This window comes from Puma concolor, chromosome E2 (assembly GCF_028749965.1).
Source record: "Puma concolor isolate L17-30 chromosome E2, mPumCon1.1.hap2, whole genome shotgun sequence".
Lineage (NCBI taxonomy): Eukaryota > Metazoa > Chordata > Mammalia > Carnivora > Felidae > Puma > Puma concolor.
In genome coordinates, this window is record NC_141681.1 from 54,145,341 (window position 1) to 54,164,074 (window position 18,734).

The window sequence follows — 18,734 nt, forward strand, 5'->3', positions numbered from 1 at the left end:
CCAGGGCTCCAGGTCCCTCTCTCAACCCATCTATCAGAGAGATACCCCAAGATTCCAGAATTATCTCACCGCACCGACTTCCAAACTTCATAATGATCCAGAGACCCCTTATCTTCCAGAGCAACCCCCAGTCATCTGGAGGTATCCACACCTCTGAGGAACCTCCAGGGCGCCAGAAAGATCCATTATCTAAGATAACCCCAGAATCCAATCTACTTTCCTGAGACACTCCCAAGACCCCAGAATCATAATTTTCCAGGGCTCCCAGTGTCCCCATTAATCTTCCACCCACCAGAGAGACCCCCCCACACACACACACACACAATCCCTTGACTGTCCAGAACCAGCCCCAGGACCCTTGCACCCCGTAACCTCCCCACCCCCACTTCCCCATTTCACAACAGCCTCGCGCACTGGCGCGTGACTTCCCCACCTCTGGGCGGGGGTCTGGGACTCCTATCAACTCGGATTGGTCAAGCGCGGGCTCCAAGCCCCGCCTCCCGACACCGCAGATTGGCCGACCGCTGTCCCCGAACGCCCCACCTCCGCTGCCCCGCGCGCTATAAAAGAAGCCGCCCGGCCACGGCCTTTTGCAGTGCGCCCGGCGGTCCTGCGGATCTGTCTCTTGCTTCAACAGTGTTTGGACGGAACAGACCCAGGGACGCCCCTTCTACCTGCCTCCGACCACCCTCCAACCTTTTTTCCAGTCGCCACCTTCGGAGCCATCTTCTTGCCCATCCTCTGCCTCCGGGACCAGCCAACACCCGATTCTGAACTTAGCTCCTCATTACCAACCAACCATGAGCTCCCAGATTCGTCAGAATTATTCCACCGAGGTGGAGGCCGCCGTCAACCGCCTGGTCAACATGCATCTGCGGGCCTCCTACACCTACCTCTCTCTGGTGAGGGTCCCCAGGACGCCCCCAGCCCAAGTTTCCCCCAAGTGCGCACCTCTGGCCCTCTGCGCACGCGCTGGCTTTCTTTGTCCCGTTGGGTAGTCGGGGGGCGGAGTCGGGGCGCCTGGCCGGCCTTTCTGCCCTGTAACCCGTGTTCGCGCCATCTCTTCCCGCAGGGCTTCTATTTCGACCGTGACGATGTGGCTCTGGAGGGCGTGGGCCACTTCTTCCGCGAGTTGGCTGAGGAGAAGCGGGAGGGCGCCGAGCGCCTCTTGAAGATGCAAAACCAGCGTGGCGGCCGCGCCCTCTTCCTGGACGTGCAGGTAAATAGTGCGCGGGCGGCGGACTACATATCCCAGCAGCCCGCGCGCGCGCGCGCGCAGCGGTTTAGGCACCGCGTGGGCTTCTGGGCGATTGTGTTCGCTTTTGTGCTGCTCAAAATGGAGGCGCCCCCGGGTTCCCAAAGCCGTAGCTGTCCACGCCGCAACGTGGTGTCGTCGCATGGGTGGTTGGTTGTAGGAGACTGGGGGTGATAAGATGCGAGATCTTAGACGGCTTTGCCACGTATGTAGCGAGTCCTGAGCCCTCTGTCATCTGTACAGAAGCCGTCCCAAGATGAGTGGGGTAAAACCCTGGACGCCATGGAAGCCGCCCTGCTTCTGGAGAAGAACTTGAACCAGGGCCTTTTGGATCTGCATGCCCTGGGTTCTGCCCGCGCAGACCCCCATGTGAGTACCCCCTTCATCCACACGTAATTGGGCAAATTTCCTTTTGAGCCTCGTTTCCCCCTCCGTCGCACCGTTAATGTGTAACTGACCATATTTTCTCCTGTCCTGTCCCTCAGCTCTGTGACTTCCTGGAGAATCACTTCCTAGATGAGGAGGTGAAACTCATTAAGAAGATGGGCGACCATCTGACTAATCTCCGCAGGCTGTCCGGCCCCCAGGCCGAGCTGGGCGAGTATCTCTTCGAAAGACTCACCCTCAAGCACGACTAGAAGTCTCTGGAGCCCAGCAGCCTTCGAGGCGGTCCCTCTGGCATTCCCCCCAGATGTCAGGGCTTGTGCCTGAGTCTCTCCTTGCAGCCACTAGGCAGCTTTTTAACCAACCTGGAGCCTTCGCCCAAGCCGTGGACCAAATGAAAACAATAAAGCTTTTTTGCAGCAACTGGTGGTTTTGGGTGTGTGTGATATGAGGTGGTACCGATTTTCGCAAGGCTTCTAGCTGTTCCGCCCCCGCAGGGAGTGCTGTTGGCCCCACGTCTTTGCTGTTCTTCGCCAGATCTTCCCCAGGGGGTGGGGTGGGGTAGCAGGTTCTCTGCTTTGCTGGGCTGTCAACTGCCCCTCCTACAGGGGAGAGCCCAGACTCCCAAGGAGTCTAGCAAGACCTACTGTTGGTAGTTGGAAGGAGGCATTTAGAGACGATAAACAGTAACCAGAAACGGGCTCTGATGACTAATGTCCAGCAGCGGGAGCACAGAAAGTGCCAAGAGGTGCTGAGCTGGGGGTGTGGGGCTCAGCACAGAAATGGGATGTGAAACTTAGGGCTAAAATCTCCAAACGGGGACTGAACAAGCTTGAGGAGGATTAGCAGGCAGCTGCTGGGTCCAAGCTACAAAACTATGACCCCCCCTGACCCTTCTGTTTCTGGTAGAATCTTAACAGGAAGTGGCTCCTGGACTTCTGTTCTGACACCACACCTGTTGTCTCCCAACTTTGGTGGCCACTCGTGATTCTGGCCGGGGAAAGGGGTTTCTGCGTCCATCACAAACACCGTGGCTAACGGGAAGGATGGTCACACATGCGAATCTAGTTTTCTACTCCCCCGAAATGTGATTAGCTTGGAGATGCACTCTAGTGAAGACGAGAAGTGAAAAAAAACGTTTTCCCGGAAATAGAACCATTCAGGGGGGCAGTTGGGCTAAAGTCCAGAGGCCAGTGCCCTGGGAACCCGTTCTAAGCTAGTTCTGTCCAACAGAACTTTTTGCAGTGATGGAAATATTTTATCTGCAGTGGAGTGAGACAGGGTATCAGAGACCCAGTAGTGCGGCAGCGGGAGGGGAAGAGGAGGGAAAGAGAGAAGCCAAGAGGAGGGAGGGGCCAGCAGCGAGGCCCAGCAAGCCCTCAGAGTGGACCAAACCTCAGATTCTTAAATATAGATGTATTTTTTTCATCTCTGGACACACATCAATCACACCTCTTCTGCCCTCCCAACTTGCAAAGCAAGTGCGTCAGACACAGCACAGCTCGCGTGAAGGGCCCCTCCCTTTCACCAAAGCTGGGGGCAGGACACAGCTTAAGGATGGAAGAGCCTCGAGGTAAATATGAAAGTTCTAGAACCAAGTGGGTTCCATTCTAGACCGGGGAAAGGGACCGGGAAGCAGCACAGTGGTGAGGTTCCAGATTTGGCAGCCGGGACCTAGCACCCAGTGGTTTTACGGTGGGCCTAGGGGTCTGAGGTTGTGGCAGGGGAAGACGGCCCCTTCAGTCCTCAGCAAGGGGATTCCCTGGAGGGCACGGGAATCTCAAGATAGGGGGGAGAGCTCAGACTCTCCGGGAAGGAGGTACAGGGTCTGGTTCAAAAAAGGCCAGAAAGGCATCTAGACCAAGACTGCATGTTCTCCAATAGGAATGAGAAGTCAAGTGGTTCTGTACCACCCCCCACCTCCCATTGGCCAAAATATGGAGAAAGAGGAGCGCAGTAGTGGGGGGGCCCTCCAGGCAGAGCCAGACACCCCAACAAGGGCTAAGATCAGAGTAAGGACGCGAATGCCCTGGTCTGGAGCCCGAGTTCTGGAGTTGAAATGGAGGACCTTCTGGATTCAGTTAAGTCCCTGAAAGTGCCCCAGCTGTGGACTTGATTGCCCCATTAACAGGGACACCACATGGTTTCCAGAGCTTGGTGGCCCCCAGGCCACAGCTGAGCAGGCATCTTCGGCGTGCTGGAAAATCAGCAAGCCACAGGGGCTCCAGGAGCCTCCTGCCTGTATGACAACAGACCAGGTTTCCTAAAACCCCTGGCACCGTGGCAGGGTAACGGCAGGTGCCCGGCCCTCCCGGGGAGGGAGGAGGCCCAGGCCAGGCCCGAAGGGCTCCGGGGCACAGTGTATGCATTCTGGAACCCAGGAAAGGCACGGCGTTGTGATTCCGGAGTGTCGGGGATTCCCAGAGAGGAGCTAGAAGGGCTGGAGTGTACGGCGGAGGGGACGGGGCTGTGGACCGACCCCAAGGCGGGTTCGGGATGTGGAGTGGGGTTTCGGAACAGTGCCATTCTGCGTCCGCCCTCTGGACGAGGGAGGCAGGATGGGCGGGGAGTGTGGGGCGGCGGGACTTAGTTGCGCTCCTCGCCCAGGGAGCTGGCGGGGCTGAGGGGCTCGCTGGGAGTGCTGATTGAGCTGGAGGGCGCTGTGTCCACGGAGCCGCGCTTGCTCCCGCTGGTGGAAGAGGCGCAGGAGGCGCGGCGCGGCCACTCGGGGGCGCGGATGTTGCGCCGGTCCTTGGCGGCCTCCTCTTCCTCATCGTAGCGCTCCCCGTCTACATCGGGCGGCCCGTCCCGTGGCTCCTCCTCGTCCTCGCTCTGGTGAGGGCTTGAGTGTCGCGACAGCGAGGGCGATGGCGGCACGGAGGCCGGCCGAGGGTAGCGGTAGCCCTGGGTCTGCGTTACGGGGGTGTGGGCACAAACCCGGAGTGAGCAGGTGGGGTGTGGGAGGGCCCGACAGCTTGCCCCGGGGCCTTCCCACTCCTGGCAGGACACGCACCCACCCCAGCCCTCTTAGCTCCGGACCCATCAGAGAGATCGGGGTCCACTCACCGCGTCAGCCTCGTGGGGCTCATAGGTGAAGTGTTCTGGAAAGGCCTTGGCCAGCGCCATGTGGCGCGCGGACATATAGTACTTGGGGAAAAGAAAGGGGGGGAGCGTCAGCAGAAGGGAACCAGACACCGCCCCCAGCAGAGGTAGAAGGTGGCGAACCCTAGCCCACACTCTTTAGGCAGAGGGGCACCTTCTGGCACCTTCCAGTCGGCCCCTATACCAATTATCTTTCTGGCTCCACCCCTGAAGCAGATAAGCAGAGCTGTGAATGGACAGTTTCTGAGCCACGCCCCCATTCACAGGGGCAGAGGTCTTAGGTCAGGTACCTCTTTGGCCACGCACTTCATGCAAGTAAGGTAACGCTGGCCAATGCGGTCTACCAGCAAAAGATGGTTAATTTCTTAAAGGGAGCGCAACTGTTTCGCGTAGGGGACCCCTGGCCCCCTGCGCCAGCCTTGGAAGCTGAGAAATCGGAGACCGGAAGAAGGCAGTTATACCCGGCCTAGGTATTTCCAGTCTAGAAGGTCTGAGAGGCGCTCCGTGCGGTTTCTCTGGATGATGCGCTGCCGCCGGCTCTGCTGGCAGAAGCTGTAGAGGAAGGAGGTGAGCTGCGAGCAGGAATCATCCAGGCTGCGGAACCGCCGGTCCAGAATGTAGATGCCTGTGGGGGCCAGGACGGGGCAGGGCTCAGAAATCAGACTAAGGAAACCTTCATTCTCCCGGGGACTCTGTGGCACCAGGACCCCTCTCCCCATCCCGGGGCCCAGGAGCCCTTCCCTTCCCCCACCCGGGATCCAAGAGTCTCGGCTCTCGGTGTGGGCGCTGACCGTAAGCTGAGGGGTCTGCAATGTGTTCCTCCATGAAGCAGCCGAAGCCGGAGAGGTTGGTGGAGATACTGGGGATGCCCATAACCGTGCACTCAGCTGCGGGAAGGAGTGAGAAAGGTCTACTTAAGCGTTCCCCTTTTGCGCTTTGAAATCGCAATAGAAGCCCCAACAGCGCCATCTACTGACAACTTGAGCAAATCACTGAGCCCACAAAACCAGAACGTGAGTGCCTTTGATCATAGTCTGTTTCTCAGAGGGGAAGCGAAGAGGCTCAGAAAAGGGAATTCACTCGTCCCAGGGCTTCAGAATGAGGACAAATCTAGAGCTAGGTGATAGGATGTAAATTATTAAGTATGTACTCGTTGCCAATGTGTACCATTTTACTCCATCCTCACAACCTGTAAGATACTTTCTTGTGCCAGACGTAGTTTTGACAGGAAACAAGAAAAATTCTCATCACTGCCTCACTGAATACCTTAAACAAGCCTGAAAAATGGTTCACGTAGTTTATTACAATTCTCAGGTAGGGGCGCCTGGGTGGCTCAGTCCGCTGAGCGTCCGACTTCGGCTCAGGTCATAATCTGGCGTTCGTGGGATCGAGCCCTGTGACGGGCTCTGTGCTGACAGCTCAGAGCCTGCAGCCTGCTTTCGATTCTGTATCTTTCTCTCTCTGCCCCTCCTCCACTTGCACTCTGCCTCTCTCTCTCTCTCTCAAAAATAAACATGAAAAAATTAAAAAAAAACTAATTCTCACATAAGTGTTCCGAAAAACCTCCATAACCTGCAAACACAGGCACCAAATATAACAGGGCTTCATGAGAAAAAGAGGGTTGGGGCCAAGCACACAAAACCTATGCATCACTGTAACCATGGCCGAAATGAAACTGGCAAAATCATTACCCCAATTATTATGCAAGCACAGTTTAAAAGGTTTGTTAAATTGCTCATAAATTAAGAAATACTATGGGGGCGCCTGGGTGGCTGAGTCGGTTAAGCATCCGACTCTTGAGTTCGGCTCAGGTCACGATCTCATCGTTCCTGGGATTGAGCCCTGTGTCAGGCTCTGCTCTGACAGCATGGAGCCTGCTTGGGATTCTCTCCCTCCCTCTCTCTGCCCCTCCCCTGCTCACACTCTCTCTCTCTTCCTCAAAATAAATAAACTAAAAAAAAAAAAAAAAAAAAAAGAAATACTACAGCAACTGTGATATTTACTTAGCCTCAAAACCAATCTTGATTGAAGAGTGTGAGGAAGGGTTGAGTTTGGGGCCACGGCAAAATGTCCCCAAATGAGGGACAAGTGCAAATAAGCCCCAACCCGGAGCCTGTGTCTAAAGGGAGTCAACGCCAGGGTACGTGGGTGGCTCAGTTGGTTAAGCATCCAACTCTTGGTTTCAGCTCAGGTCATGATCTCACAGTTTTGTGAGTTTGAGTCCCGTATCGAATCCCCGCTCAGGACTTTCTCTCTCTCTCTCTCTCTCTCTCTCCCTCCCTCCCACACTCATGCTGTCTCTGTCTCTCTCAAAATAAATAAATGTAAAAAATATAATAATAATAAAGGGAGCCAACGCCTTCGTAAAAGAGGACGGCGGAGCGAATGGGCCCTGGGGACACCTCTGAGAGACTTGGCCCCATTCAGTCGTGTTGGTGAGCTACGTATTCAGCTGTTGATATCGGGGAGGGGGGGCAATCAGCAGCAAACTGGGGGAAATCACGTGTGACCTGTGACCTCAGCCCTCTAGTTACACATCACACGAGTGACCGTGTCACAAAAACACATGCTGAAGGCCAACAGACTGTGGCCATCGTCCCGGTTTTGCAAAGGAGAGCCTGGGGCACGGAGCGGGCAAGTGCCGTGCCCGGGGTTGGTGCCCCATCTGACCAGGAGCCGACCACCATGCTGCACTCACCCGGCGTGTAGCCCCAAGGCTCATAGTAGGAGGGGAAGACCCCCAGGTGGCAGCCACGGACAAATTCCTCATAATCCACGGGGAGCAGGGGGCTCGTGGAGGAGAGGAACTCTGGGTGGAAAATCACCTAGCAGTGAAAAAGAAGAGCTCAGCCCAAACCCCCTGGGATCCCAGAGGGGCCCAGAGAGGGCGAAAAGCCTGTCTAAAGTCACGCAAGTCAGCGGTAGGACAAAGCATTGAATCCAAGTCTGTCCGCTTAAAGTGCTAAGGTCCTTTCTAAACACAGCGATCCCTTAATAAGCCAGGGGAGACGGGGGACGTGAGGCCCAGCTTCCCCTACCTCCACCCCACCCCTCCATGCTTGACCCAGCCTGGCCATTGCCCTCACCTTGACCCTGTCAGCACTACTATTGAAGAGTCCGATTCGACGGATGGTGGTCAGGATAGGATCCGAGGAGTCGTCCAGCATATTGTGGGTGCACACAGGGGGGAAAGACTGTCGCTGCAGGGGCCACAAGAGGGATGGGGGTCAGAGAAGGGACAGAGGGCTCCCTCATTCCCTGTGAGCCACGCTGACCCGGGAGGAGGTCACAATTCCCACCAGGTTGTGGGGACACAAGCCCAAGAGATTAGAAGCTGTAGATATCTGGGGCGCCTGGGGGGCTCAGTAGGTGGAATGGCCGACTCTTGATTTCGGGTCCGGTCATGATCTCACAGTTGGTTCGTGAGTTCGAGCCCCGAGTTGGGTCTCCACTGTCAGTGCAGAGCCTGCTTGGGATTCTCTCTCTCTGCCCCTCCCCTACACTCTCTCTCTCTCTCTCTCAAAATAAATACATAAACTTAAAAAAAGAAAAAAGGACATTGTAGTTTGGCCCAAAGCACATCTCACCTCATCTGTGCAGCGTGGGTACCTAGGTTTCCATTCGCCGGGAAGTGGCTCACCCACCCTGACCACAGGTACCAAAGATTCCTGACCCCAGAGAATCAAAGAACTCTCCCTCCCAGGAGCCTCTGGGGCAAGGGAAGCATGCCTGAAGCAGGGGCTGCTGGGACTTGTAGTCCTCATTTTGTTATTGCCACATACTTCTAAGGTTTCCCATCCACCGAATTCCATTAACCTCCGGAATCTAAAGAAGCTACAACTCCCAGGAATGTTTGGGGACTAAGACACACAGCCTGTGGGATAAGAAAAACAGCGGTTGCTGAGAGTTTTCAATGCTCTTCAGGTAACGGCTAGTGTTTTAGCTAAAACCTTCTGGCTCTAATGAGTATGAAACTAGTCAGCAGCAAGACCCAGGGACAGCGGGGACTTGTAATTCTCCTTCTGTGGGCTTTGTTGACTTCCTAAAGTTCTCTTTCATCTTTTGACCCCGGTGGCTCAACGAAATTACAAATTAAAAAAAAAAGTACAACTCCTAGCAGCCCCTGTAGCAGAATAAGCCACTGGGGGGCGCCTCGGTGGGGCGGGGGGGGGGGGGGGGGGGCGGCGCTCAGTCGGTTAAGCATCCAACTTCAGCTCAGGTCACGATCTTAACAGCTGGTGGGTTCGAGCCCAGTGTAGTCGGGCTCTGGGCTGACAGCTCAGAGCCTGGAGCCTGCTTCGGATTCTGTCTCCCTCTCTCTCTGCCCCTCCCCCTCCCCCGCTCTGTCTCTCTCTCTCTCTCTCTCTCTCTCTCCCTCCCTCAAAAATAAATAAGCCTTAAAAAAAATCAATTGATTCCCTGATAAGGGTGCTGGTAACGCAGAGCCCCCAGCAATCTCTGGGGTCAGAGCTACCACGGCAAGCTGCCCCCGGGGCGGGTGCTGGGCATCGCCATGTCTCTGTTCGGGGGCCCAGATCATACCTGCGTGGCAAAGATAGCTCTCTTCATCATAGTGAAGTCCTCCTTGTCCAGCATCTTGTTCATGTCCGGGAGGCTCCCCCTGCAAGGTGACAGGGTATGCATCTGGGAATGGGTGATCAGTGGAGTCAGGGCCCAGGAGGATGCGGGGCTGGGGGTGGGACACTCACACCAGCAAGGACTCGTAAAGCTTCCTTCCGAACTTCTCTTTCACGGTGTTGGCCGTATCCCTAGAAGGGGCAGAGACACAGCATCACATATATGCCACCTGCCATTTATTGTCAGCTGCTACACCGAGGTCTGAGCGGAGAGGCCCTGGGGATTTGGAGCTGGAGGACGGGGACCTGGGAAACAGGCCCTGAAAGGCTCAAATCCCCTGTGCCCCTCATCAGCTGTGTGGCGGGGGACAGGTGGCCTTCCCTCTCTGACTTTGGTGACTCATCTCTCAGACGGGGATAAAAATAGAACCAACCTCAGAGGTCTGCAGGGAAAACTTGATGAAGTCACGACAAACAACGCACAGTGCCTGGCACACAGCAAACCTTCCAGAAATGTCAGCTATTATTAGGACGTGCACTAGTCCTGGTGGTGGCCATGCTAAGCCCCATGTTATAAAAAGGGAAAACGATGTTCCGAGAGAGGAAATTTTATGTGCACAAGTGAAGCTAGCAACTAGTGACACCCTGCAGCCTCGATGACATTCCTCTAATCCTAATCTTCTCATAGCTCTGGCCTCATTTTCTACCCCATCTCCCTTAAGCGCCCTGCTCCAGCCGCACTGGTCTCCATGTGGTTTCTCAGACATACCTCAGGGCCTTTGCATCTGTGTTCCTCTGCCTGAAATGCTATTCCTCAGATACACACAGGGCTCCCTCCCTCATTTCTTCTACTGGTCTCTACCCAATGGCAACTTTCTCAGTGTGGCCTGTCCTGACCATTCCATGTCCTGTCTCGCATTCCAGTCCTGCTTTATTTTCTTGCCAGAGCACTTTCTTTTTGTTGTTGTTGTTGTTTTAAAGAGTCTATTTTTAAGTGGTCATCTCTACACCCAACACGGGGCTCGAACTTACAACCCCAAGACCAAGAGCCACATGCTGTACCAACTGAGCCAACCAGGCACCCCAAAGCACTTTCTACAGAACTCTCTAAAATGTGAGCTCGGTGAGGGCAGGGATTTTATCGTCCTCATTTACAGCCGCGTCTCCAGGGCCTGGAACAGCGCCTGGTCCACGGTAGGTGCTCAGTGACTATCTGATGGCTAATGAGTGGCTCTTGCAGATGAGGAAATTATCACAAAGCCACCAAGCGTCAGTGGCCCAAGTGGGACCTCGCCAGTTTGATGTCAGGGCCCTGGTTGTTCGGTCACACTTGTCCTGTGTGCGACTCCTTAGTGCCCCTGAGCTAGAGACGTCTTAAGCAAGTGACTTCACTACGAGTTTTTGGGGGGCAAACTGCTCATGTTCCAGATAACAAAACTGAGCCTCCCAAAGCACATGGCTGGGAGTGGGAATGGCAGGGATCCTGGGCCGAGGGCTGCTGACCAAAGCTGCTTGCGCACAGCCTGGCCTTTGAGGGTTTCCACGTTGAAATTGTTGGTCCGAGCCGGCATGATGAAGAAGGCGACCACTGTCTGCTCACTGCCGTTCACCTGGGCAGAGGAAAAGGCATGGGGTGGGGGGAGGGGGTCAGGATCACCTGAGAGAAGGCTGAAGCCACCTACCCTTTTCCACCCATCAAGACCACTATGGCCCTGCCATGCTCCTTCCCGTCAAGAATTAGAGTTATCATCCCCACTGGGACTCTGGTCTTCTTTCTGGGTCTCTACACTTTCCCTTCACGCACGGGGTTTCCCTACTTCCCGCCCCCACCCTCCCCAGTTATGTGCTGATTTCCTTTTCCTCTTTTTGTCTTCTCAAAGCCCAGGCCTTACTCTGAGTAGATAGTTGAGCCGGGCCAAGGCCTCTAGGAAGACATCGGCCCCCTTGTTAGAGAACTCGTAGCGGCCGGCGATAAAGAAATACAAGGTCTTGTCCAAGTTGAAGTCCAGGTGCCTAAAAAAGCCATAAGGCATGGTGGTGAAGCCACCTTGGTGAAGCCAAGGGTGGGGACCCGCTAGCCCTGGCCTTGAAACTACAAACCCCAGAAGCTACAGGGGCAAAGAGCATCTTAGGCAGTACAGAGGCATCATGGGAGCTCCTGGGAGTTGAAGTTCTTTTCTCCCTAGATGGGGATCACTACTTGAATACTCCACCATTGTTCTGGCGCTCAGGAATGGAAGAGGCTGAGCCCCCAGCTCTCCCATCGCTTACACTCATGAGTTGGGTTCCCAACCCCTTCCTCTCCCAAGACCTAGGTACCTGGTCCACGTACCCATAAAAATGGCCCCGCACAAACTCCTGGATTCGAGCCTTGCTCTGAGCATGGAGGTTCTGGAACTCATGCATGGCAGAGAACTTCTTCACATTCAGTCCATTGGGGGTCACGATATCTGGGATTTGTGGGGAGAAGGTCCATGTTTCGTATCTTCATCTATTCATACCCACCAGTGTGGTTGAATGAATAAACAAAGGAAAGACTCCTTTCCTTTCACAATCTCTTGGTTTTAGAAGCTCCCTTGGTGGCCCCGCTACCCTGCCACTCAGACGCCTTCTTGCGCAAAGTCACTTGCTTACGTTCACAAGCACGACCACAACTCCCAGCAGCCCCTGCAAATGGCTAACCACACAGGGAAATGAACTACCTTGGGGCTTCTGGGAGTTGTAGTTATTTTGTTTCCCCTATCCCACCCTATACTGGGGATGATTTAAACATCCCCATCCTGCTTCTCCCAGAATATACCCTCAACCTTCAAGCCTCTTTTAGGGTCCCGATCATTTCCTATCCTCCTTGAAATTAAAATACATCAATGAAAAAGTATAACCACCATCAGCTCCAGGAGTAGAAGGAGCTGGCTAGCCAAAGGCCTCCTGGGAATTGTAGTTCTCACAATACACCCATTGAGAATGGGTGCTCTAACCCGAAAAAAATAACTGATTCCAGGGGTGCCTGGGTGGCTCAGTCGGTTGAGCATCCAACTTGGTTTGGGCTCATGTCATGATCTCACGGTTCATGGGATCGAGCCCCGCGTCCAGCTCTGCTTGGGATTCTCTCTCTCTCTCTCTCTCTGTCCCTCCCCCTGTTCATGCTCTCTCACTCTCTTTCTCTCTCAAAATAAATAAGTAAACTTAAAAAAAAAAAAAAAAAGAATAGCGGATTCCAACACCACTCTTCTCAAAATCAAAACCCAGTGAAACTCCATTCCCTTTCAGAAGACCAATAACTACATTAGCCGATAAGGTAACTTTACCATTTTGAAATGAATGTCAAAGGAACTACACCTCCCATTAGCCTCTAGGGCGTATAACCAGGCAGCTCCCTATTCAGGTCATCAACTTAGGGCCGGCTGGGGGGTGTAGTTCTTTGCTCTCTACAGTTAAAAAAAAACCAGCTAAGTATCGGCCTGAGCACAGACTGCCTCATTCATGTCTAGGGACCCCAGCCTATTCCCTACCTGGTTTCCTCTTGAGCAGGTGCTGAGCCTCGATGGCAGTAATCTGGGACACAGTAGTAAAGATATGAGCGCAGTGGGCCGCTGCCCGCTCCATGCAGTAGCGGTGATAGATTTGCCTCTCCCCTGCTTCCTTGTCCACATTGAACTGGGTGGGAAGGGAAGGCAGTCAGGTTAGAAGAACTGGGGAGAAGACTTTGGCGGTCCAGACTCCGGGGTCCCGGAGGTGGTTGGGGTTGGAAGCTGAACTCCTTTGTCAGAGGGAGGAGGGGGTGGAGGACTTGGACCCCTGGGTCACGGGAGAAGAGGAAGCTTGATCCCCCCGCCCCTGGGCTTCCCGGACAGCTTTGGGCTGTCCCGAACCACTCACAGCCCCCATCTGCCACACGTTCCCGGCTCACATTCTCCAGGTTGTTATAGAAGTCCACGGCACCCGCACACAGGTAGCGTCCCAGCAGTGTGGCGTGGGTGGTGAAGATTGTGGCCACGGGCAGCCGCCGGGCCCGGCACAGGCAGAGGCCAATGCCCGCCAACCACTCATGGAAGTGTGCAACCACGTGTGGCTTCTCCTCGTTCTGGGCCAGGAACTATGGGGCAACAGGAAGAGGGCCACTGTGTCTCCACGTGTGTTGTGCAGACAACCAACAATCCCCAAGGTGGACAGGGAAGCAGGGGAGAGGTAAATCTATCGTCATTCTTGCACAGAGTGGATGGTAGCCCACTGCGATTCCCCTAGAACAAGGAACTGTAAATCTCTGGGACGCCAGGCCAGCTGACCCCATCCTTCAAGGCTGATGGGAGCCGGGGGCGGTGGAGAGGTTGGCCCCACCTTCTAAGTGCCAGCAGGGCTGAAGTGGATGGTCTGAAGTTGTAGTGTCCCCAAGTCCTGGACGCAATTCCTGGAGAGCCTTTTGTCTCAATCAAGAGTGGAGCTGCATCCAATACTGACTAAAGGACTACAACTCCCAGAATGCCCTAGGACTGGCCCATTCATAAACTGGTTTCCCTGGGGCAGGAGATGTGAAGTTTCTTCAGCCTTTTAAAACCTAAAACGGGGTCAGAACCAGGATCCCTGGTTCTCATATAGGCTGGAGACCCCCAACCGTCCAGGGCCCCCTCTGAGAGCTAAGTCCAGCCACTATCAGACTACAGAACTACAACTCCCAGAATGTCCTGGTGCAAGCCCTCTAGCCCGGCCAGCACCCCCCAAAGCTAACAGTTCAAAATTTCTATACTGAGAAAATTAGAATGAATGAAGCTGCGGTTGGGAGTTTGAGCCTCTGGGCCCCTGGGTGTCTGTGTTCCCAAAGGTCAGAGCTAGGGCTTGGAAAAGGACTTACAATCCCAGAATGCCTTGGGAGAAGCCAGCTACCCCCAAGGCCCCCCCCCCCCCCCCCCCCCGCCACCCCTTCCTACTACCCCACCCCCTCTGGCAGGGACTAATGGCCATAGTAGGTTGGGGCCCGGGTCAGGAGTGACATGGCGACCAGCAATGGGGCCTACCTCACCCAGGAACCAGGTGGTGAGGAAGCCAAAAAGGACGGCGTCGTTGGCCTCACGGTCGTACCAAGGCACCCCGATGTTGCAGGTGTCCCAGAGCTCCCCCTTCCAGCGCTCCAGGGCCCAGGCTGAGGCCCCCACGTCCAGGAGCACCACCAGGGGGCCCCCCTCGATCAGCCAGCGTCCGAAATACACCTGGGGGGCCCACAGGAAGACTCAGGCTTTTGGCCACACCTCCCTGGGCTCAGCCTCGGTGGCTCGCCCACCCGCAGGCAGCAGTCGGGGCTTAAAGCCTCAGTTCTTCCACCCTGTTTCGGTACCTGCTCCTAATTTCTCCCCCGCTGCCTTATTTCTCTACGTGCTGCTAGTTATTCCCACCACACTCTTTGTCCATCGCTGTTACATTTTCCCTGTGCCTCGCTTCCTTTCTAGCTTTGCGCAGTGGCGGTATCGTAGCCAATGAGGGTTATTAGAGGAGCGATTACTGCTAACTGAAAACCTTGCTTCCTTTCTATAACCGCTACCCTGGTTCCCAACCCACTGCCTCCTTTCTCTTGCCTATAACCATGAATGTCACACGGTCCTGTCTCTGTGCCCCCCACTGCCTTGCTTTTCCGCCCTTAGCATTTCTCCAACGTGCTGCCTTGTTTCTGTGTTTCCTGCCACTTCCGTCTTGCCAACCCCCCCGTTGCCTTCTCCCGTTATTTCTTCCTTCTGCTGCTAATTCCTCCCACTGGTTGCTTCTTTTACTGTTCTCATTGCCACATTCTTCCGCGCCCGCTGCCTTGCTTCCGACGCTTTCACTATAAATTTGTCACCTGCTATCTCCTTCCTCTACCCTTAGGCCCATCTTTGGACTCTGCAGCTACCTTTCTAACACCAGCTGCTGTCTGCCCCACTGCCATGTTTCTAAACCTTGCTGCCACATTTCTCCGGGCAGCTGCTTTCCTCCTGAGATGATGGCCTAGGTTCTGGGCCAGCTGCCACAGCCCTGTGCGGGCGGCAAGCAGTCCTGCGCCTCCCGGACCTGGTTTTGCCCAGCCTGGGGAGCCTGACTCTGATACCCCTCCCCCTCCCAGCTGTCGTCTGCCCTTTTGCTGGGGGGGGGGGGGGGGGCGCTATTCTTAGGCCCCCAGCACGTGGGGAGCAGCTGCCATGGGGGAGGGCTGGGCTGTCCTAGGGTTCCTTAGGGACATGGTCCCCGGCCTCTCTGGACTCCAGACCCCACCCCAGACTAGAGGCTGTGAATGAATGAAGGAACCACTGTACTTCTTTCTCCCAGACCTGTCTGTCCTTCCACCCTGCTACATCATGGCCTTTTCTGCCAGAGGCAGCCGCCTCTCAGTGCTCATCCGTCAGTCCTCAGCCGGGGCTCTGGGACTCTCCCTTCCTATCTTTAAGTCCCGGGTCTGCTCCTCTGAAACTCTGCCCCCTGTCTCTCTTCTCTCCATCGGTACTCTATCTTCCTCTCCCTTCTAGTTCCTTCTCCTGGAAATGTCAGGCTGCCTCTCTCTCTATTGCTGTAGCCCCTGGGGCGATCGCCACCTTTTGGAACATTCAATCTCTCTCCATCCATCTCTCTCCCTTGGTCGGCCTGTCCACCTCACTGCCGGCTTGGCTGTTTATGATAACGATGATGACGATGGCCGTGGTCACAAGAGCTCATACACAGTACTAATTGAGGCCAGGAACCGGGCTGAGGACTTTATTAACTAAAAATTAATCCTTTCCCCCAAAACGAACAAGGTAGATGCTATTAGTAGGTTTATTAGCCAAGGTCACACAGGCAGGAAGTGGAGAAGGTGATTTTGAACTTCAGGCTCCAGAACCCCCACTCTGGCACTCCTGCCTCACCCCAAGCCCATCTCCCCCCCGGGTTCCACCTGGCTGTCTGTCTTTCCGTCTCGCTCTTTTTCTCTCTGTGGGTCTGAGGATCTTGGCCTCTGGGAGCCATCTCTCAGTCTGTCTTATGCACCTGCTGTCGGTCTGTCCGTTCACCAATGTCTTCAGCTTGGGGTTCACCCACCCACTTCATGGGGTCCTGCGTCTGTCTGTCTGTCAATCTTACCTCCTCTGTGTCTATCTGGGAAAGTTCTGGCTCATCCCATGTTTCTGTCCATGCCTCCCTCTCCCCGTGGGGCTACCCACCCTCTCCCCGCTGTCCCTTCTCCAGCGCCGCTCCCACCCTGACTCTGGGCACCCACCTCCCCTCCCCTCGGCCAGGCCATGTCCCACCTTGCAGCCCTTGCTGTTCATGGAGTCCAACGTCCTCTTCAGGGCTGGGGTTGGGGGCTCGAGCAGTTCCACCTGGGTCCTCACGCCCTGCTCCGTGTACGGTCCCACCAGGTAGTAGTTGTCACCCCATTCATCCCCTGTCACTTTCGCCTTCGTCTGTAGCACCGTGTAGATGCCGCCCACTGTGGGCCCAAGTGCGTGAGGGCAGGCCCCAGCCGAGGTCCACGGGTCTGGGACCTGGGGCAGGGTAGGGGGCCATGGGAGGTACTGGGGCCCCACACCTCTGGCTTAGAAGGAGGAGGGGGCTGAGAGCCCACCCTTCTGAGTCAGAGAGATGATGGGATAGGAGTTCAAGGGCAGTACTCCTGGGTCTAAGGGAGAATGGGGCTGGGGTTGGGACTCAGGGGGAGAAAGGGGCTCAGGCTAAACTTCGGAGTCTGAGACATGAAAGGGCTAGGGACTCGGGCTCCTGGGTCTGAGGGAATTAGGGGCCGGGGTCCCAAGGATGACAGAAGCTGGCAAGGATCAGCAGGACTCAGGTCCCTGAGTTCCCAGCTTCTGGGAGCTGGGTTTATAATCTCAGTCAGGCTCTAGGTCACGGTAGGGGAGAATCTCTCTCCATGGCCCGATTCAGCTTCCCACAGCTGCCCAAGAGAAGCCTGAATTGTCATTCCTTGCCCCCAGGGACTCTGCTGACCTGTCCCCCAGTGTCCTCTCCCCAACTGAGAACACACGTGCAGGGCCCCGCTCTGCCCATAACTCCACTCCAGACCCAGAAGTCTGGGCTCTCAGCCTCCTCACCTACTGGAGCCTGGGCCCTGGGGATACATGGCTCCCAGTTCGAGGGCTGCTTGCCATGGGGTGAGACTCAGCCCCATTCTCTCCCAAGACTCAGCAAAGCAAAACCCCAGCTGGTTTTCCAAACCCAGAAGTTTAGGACCTTCAGAGCCTGGGACGCAGAAATCTCGGTCCCCAGCCACTCCCATCCTAGGGCCCAGCCCCTGACCAACTTAGGACTTCCCAGCCTTCCCTCATTCCAGTACGCATGTGTCTGAGGCCGCAGGCTTCTGTACTCCTAGAAACAGAGCTCACACCCTCGGCTCCTTCAGAGTCTAGGCATTCAGACCAACTCTCTCCCACCCTAAGATCTAAGAATTAGAGTCTGCGGCCCTTCCCATCTTTACTCGCAAGTGGCCAGCCCCCAAATTCTGCCACCACGACTCATGCATCCTATCTCCCTGTTGGCTCTCTCCCAGATCCAGAGTTTATATCCCCAGACTCTTCCCTGAGGGCCACAGGTCTGAAACCCAGCCACTTCCCTAGTTTTGCACTAGAAAGTGCCAACCCCCCATCTCCTTCCCGGTTCAGGACCCAGGTCTCTGGTCTCTGGGAAGCCTCCCTCCGGGACCTAGGAATCATTCATTTTGGCCCCCTCTTCCCTAGGACCCAGCAATTGGACTTCCAGCTTCCTTTCATCTTCACAGTCAGGCGACCCATCCCCACCCCGCCAGGGTACAGGAGACTTACCCCGGCCCTCCCCAAGGACACAGGAGTCATAGGTTCCTTGCCCAGAATCCAAGAGTATCATGCCAAGTAACTCCGTCCTCTAGGACTCGAGAGTTTCGCGCCCCCATCCCCGACTGCCCTCCTGGTCCAGGACCCATCGCCTGGCGTGCTCACCCTTGTTGGCCACCTCCCAGGCCACCTCGAAGAGCACTGTATTCTCCAGGTCGAATTCATCCTCCCAATCCTCCAGTCCTGGCAGTGAGGACATGGACAAAGTGCGGCTTAGAGGCATGGCCGACGCGTGAAGGGGGCTCCAGGGTCCACAGGTGGGGGCTCCCGAGGTGTCTGGGGAATGCAAAGGGCAGGGCGCGGGGCCAGGTAGCTGGTGCCCGACGGGAAGCTTGCAACGCCCTCGGCTTCCTATTGCACGACCGCACCCCCGCCCCAGAGCTCTGGGCCGTAGGCTGGAGGCGGCCGCAGCGTCACTGAGGCCGGCGGGGCCCCTGCAGTGAAATCTTGCGGCCGCCAGGCGGCGGGGCCCGCCCCCCGGCCAGAGCCATTGGTCCGTGCCCGGGGGAGGGAGCGCCCGCGTCTCCTCATTGGTGGACAAGGTAGGGTTTGCTCTGCTCCGCCCCCCCCAGCGGTCAATGAGAGCCTCAGGGGGCG

General features: G+C 55.8%; 2 protein-coding genes and 1 pseudogene across 2 annotated transcripts; 2 read left to right on the forward strand and 1 right to left on the reverse strand.

Annotated features, from left to right (window-relative positions):
• Window positions 1-563: 563 nt before the first annotated feature.
• Window positions 564-2,062, forward strand: FTL (ferritin light chain). Its single transcript, XM_086690347.1, has 4 exons — window positions 564-902; window positions 1,073-1,219; window positions 1,499-1,624; window positions 1,741-2,062. The coding sequence occupies exons 1-4, from the start codon at window positions 801-803 to the stop codon at window positions 1,891-1,893; spliced, it is 528 nt and encodes a 175-aa protein (XP_086546473.1). The 5' UTR covers window positions 564-800; the 3' UTR covers window positions 1,894-2,062.
• Window positions 714-18,568, reverse strand: GYS1 (glycogen synthase 1). Its single transcript, XM_025914319.2, has 16 exons — window positions 18,243-18,568; window positions 16,563-16,744; window positions 14,331-14,522; window positions 13,229-13,414; window positions 12,831-12,975; window positions 11,651-11,768; window positions 11,211-11,331; window positions 10,822-10,928; window positions 9,451-9,510; window positions 9,284-9,362; window positions 7,828-7,941; window positions 7,440-7,566; window positions 5,533-5,628; window positions 5,203-5,366; window positions 4,706-4,786; window positions 714-4,549 (listed from the first exon to the last, which is right to left on the reverse strand). Exons 1-16 carry the CDS (start codon window positions 18,358-18,360, stop codon window positions 4,226-4,228), a joined length of 2,214 nt encoding a protein of 737 aa, XP_025770104.2. The 5' UTR covers window positions 18,361-18,568; the 3' UTR covers window positions 714-4,225.
• LOC147573735 (U4 spliceosomal RNA) lies at window positions 14,758-14,834 on the forward strand (annotated as a pseudogene).
• Window positions 18,569-18,734: the final 166 nt, after the last annotated feature.

What these genes read in the sequence shown, in the direction of transcription:
- FTL (XM_086690347.1), top strand. Translation starts at nt 801, where the DNA reads ATGAGCTCCCAGATTCGTCAGAATTATTCCACCGAGGTGGAGGCCGCC. An exon ending in CCCTCTTCCTGGACGTGCAG is followed by an intron (nt 1,220 to 1,498) that starts GTAAATAGTGCG and finishes TCATCTGTACAG; the next exon opens with AAGCCGTCCCAAGATGAGTG. An exon ending in CTGCCCGCGCAGACCCCCAT is followed by an intron (nt 1,625 to 1,740) that starts GTGAGTACCCCC and finishes CCTGTCCCTCAG; the next exon opens with CTCTGTGACTTCCTGGAGAA.
- GYS1 (XM_025914319.2), bottom strand. Translation starts at nt 18,360, where the DNA reads ATGCCTCTAAGCCGCACTTTGTCCATGTCCTCACTGCCAGGACTGGAG. An exon ending in CCACCTGGTTCCTGGGTGAG is followed by an intron (nt 13,415 to 14,330) that starts GTAGGCCCCATT and finishes GTTGCCCCATAG; the next exon opens with TTCCTGGCCCAGAACGAGGA. An exon ending in CCTGCTCAAGAGGAAACCAG is followed by an intron (nt 11,769 to 12,830) that starts GTAGGGAATAGG and finishes CACAAATCCCAG; the next exon opens with ATATCGTGACCCCCAATGGA.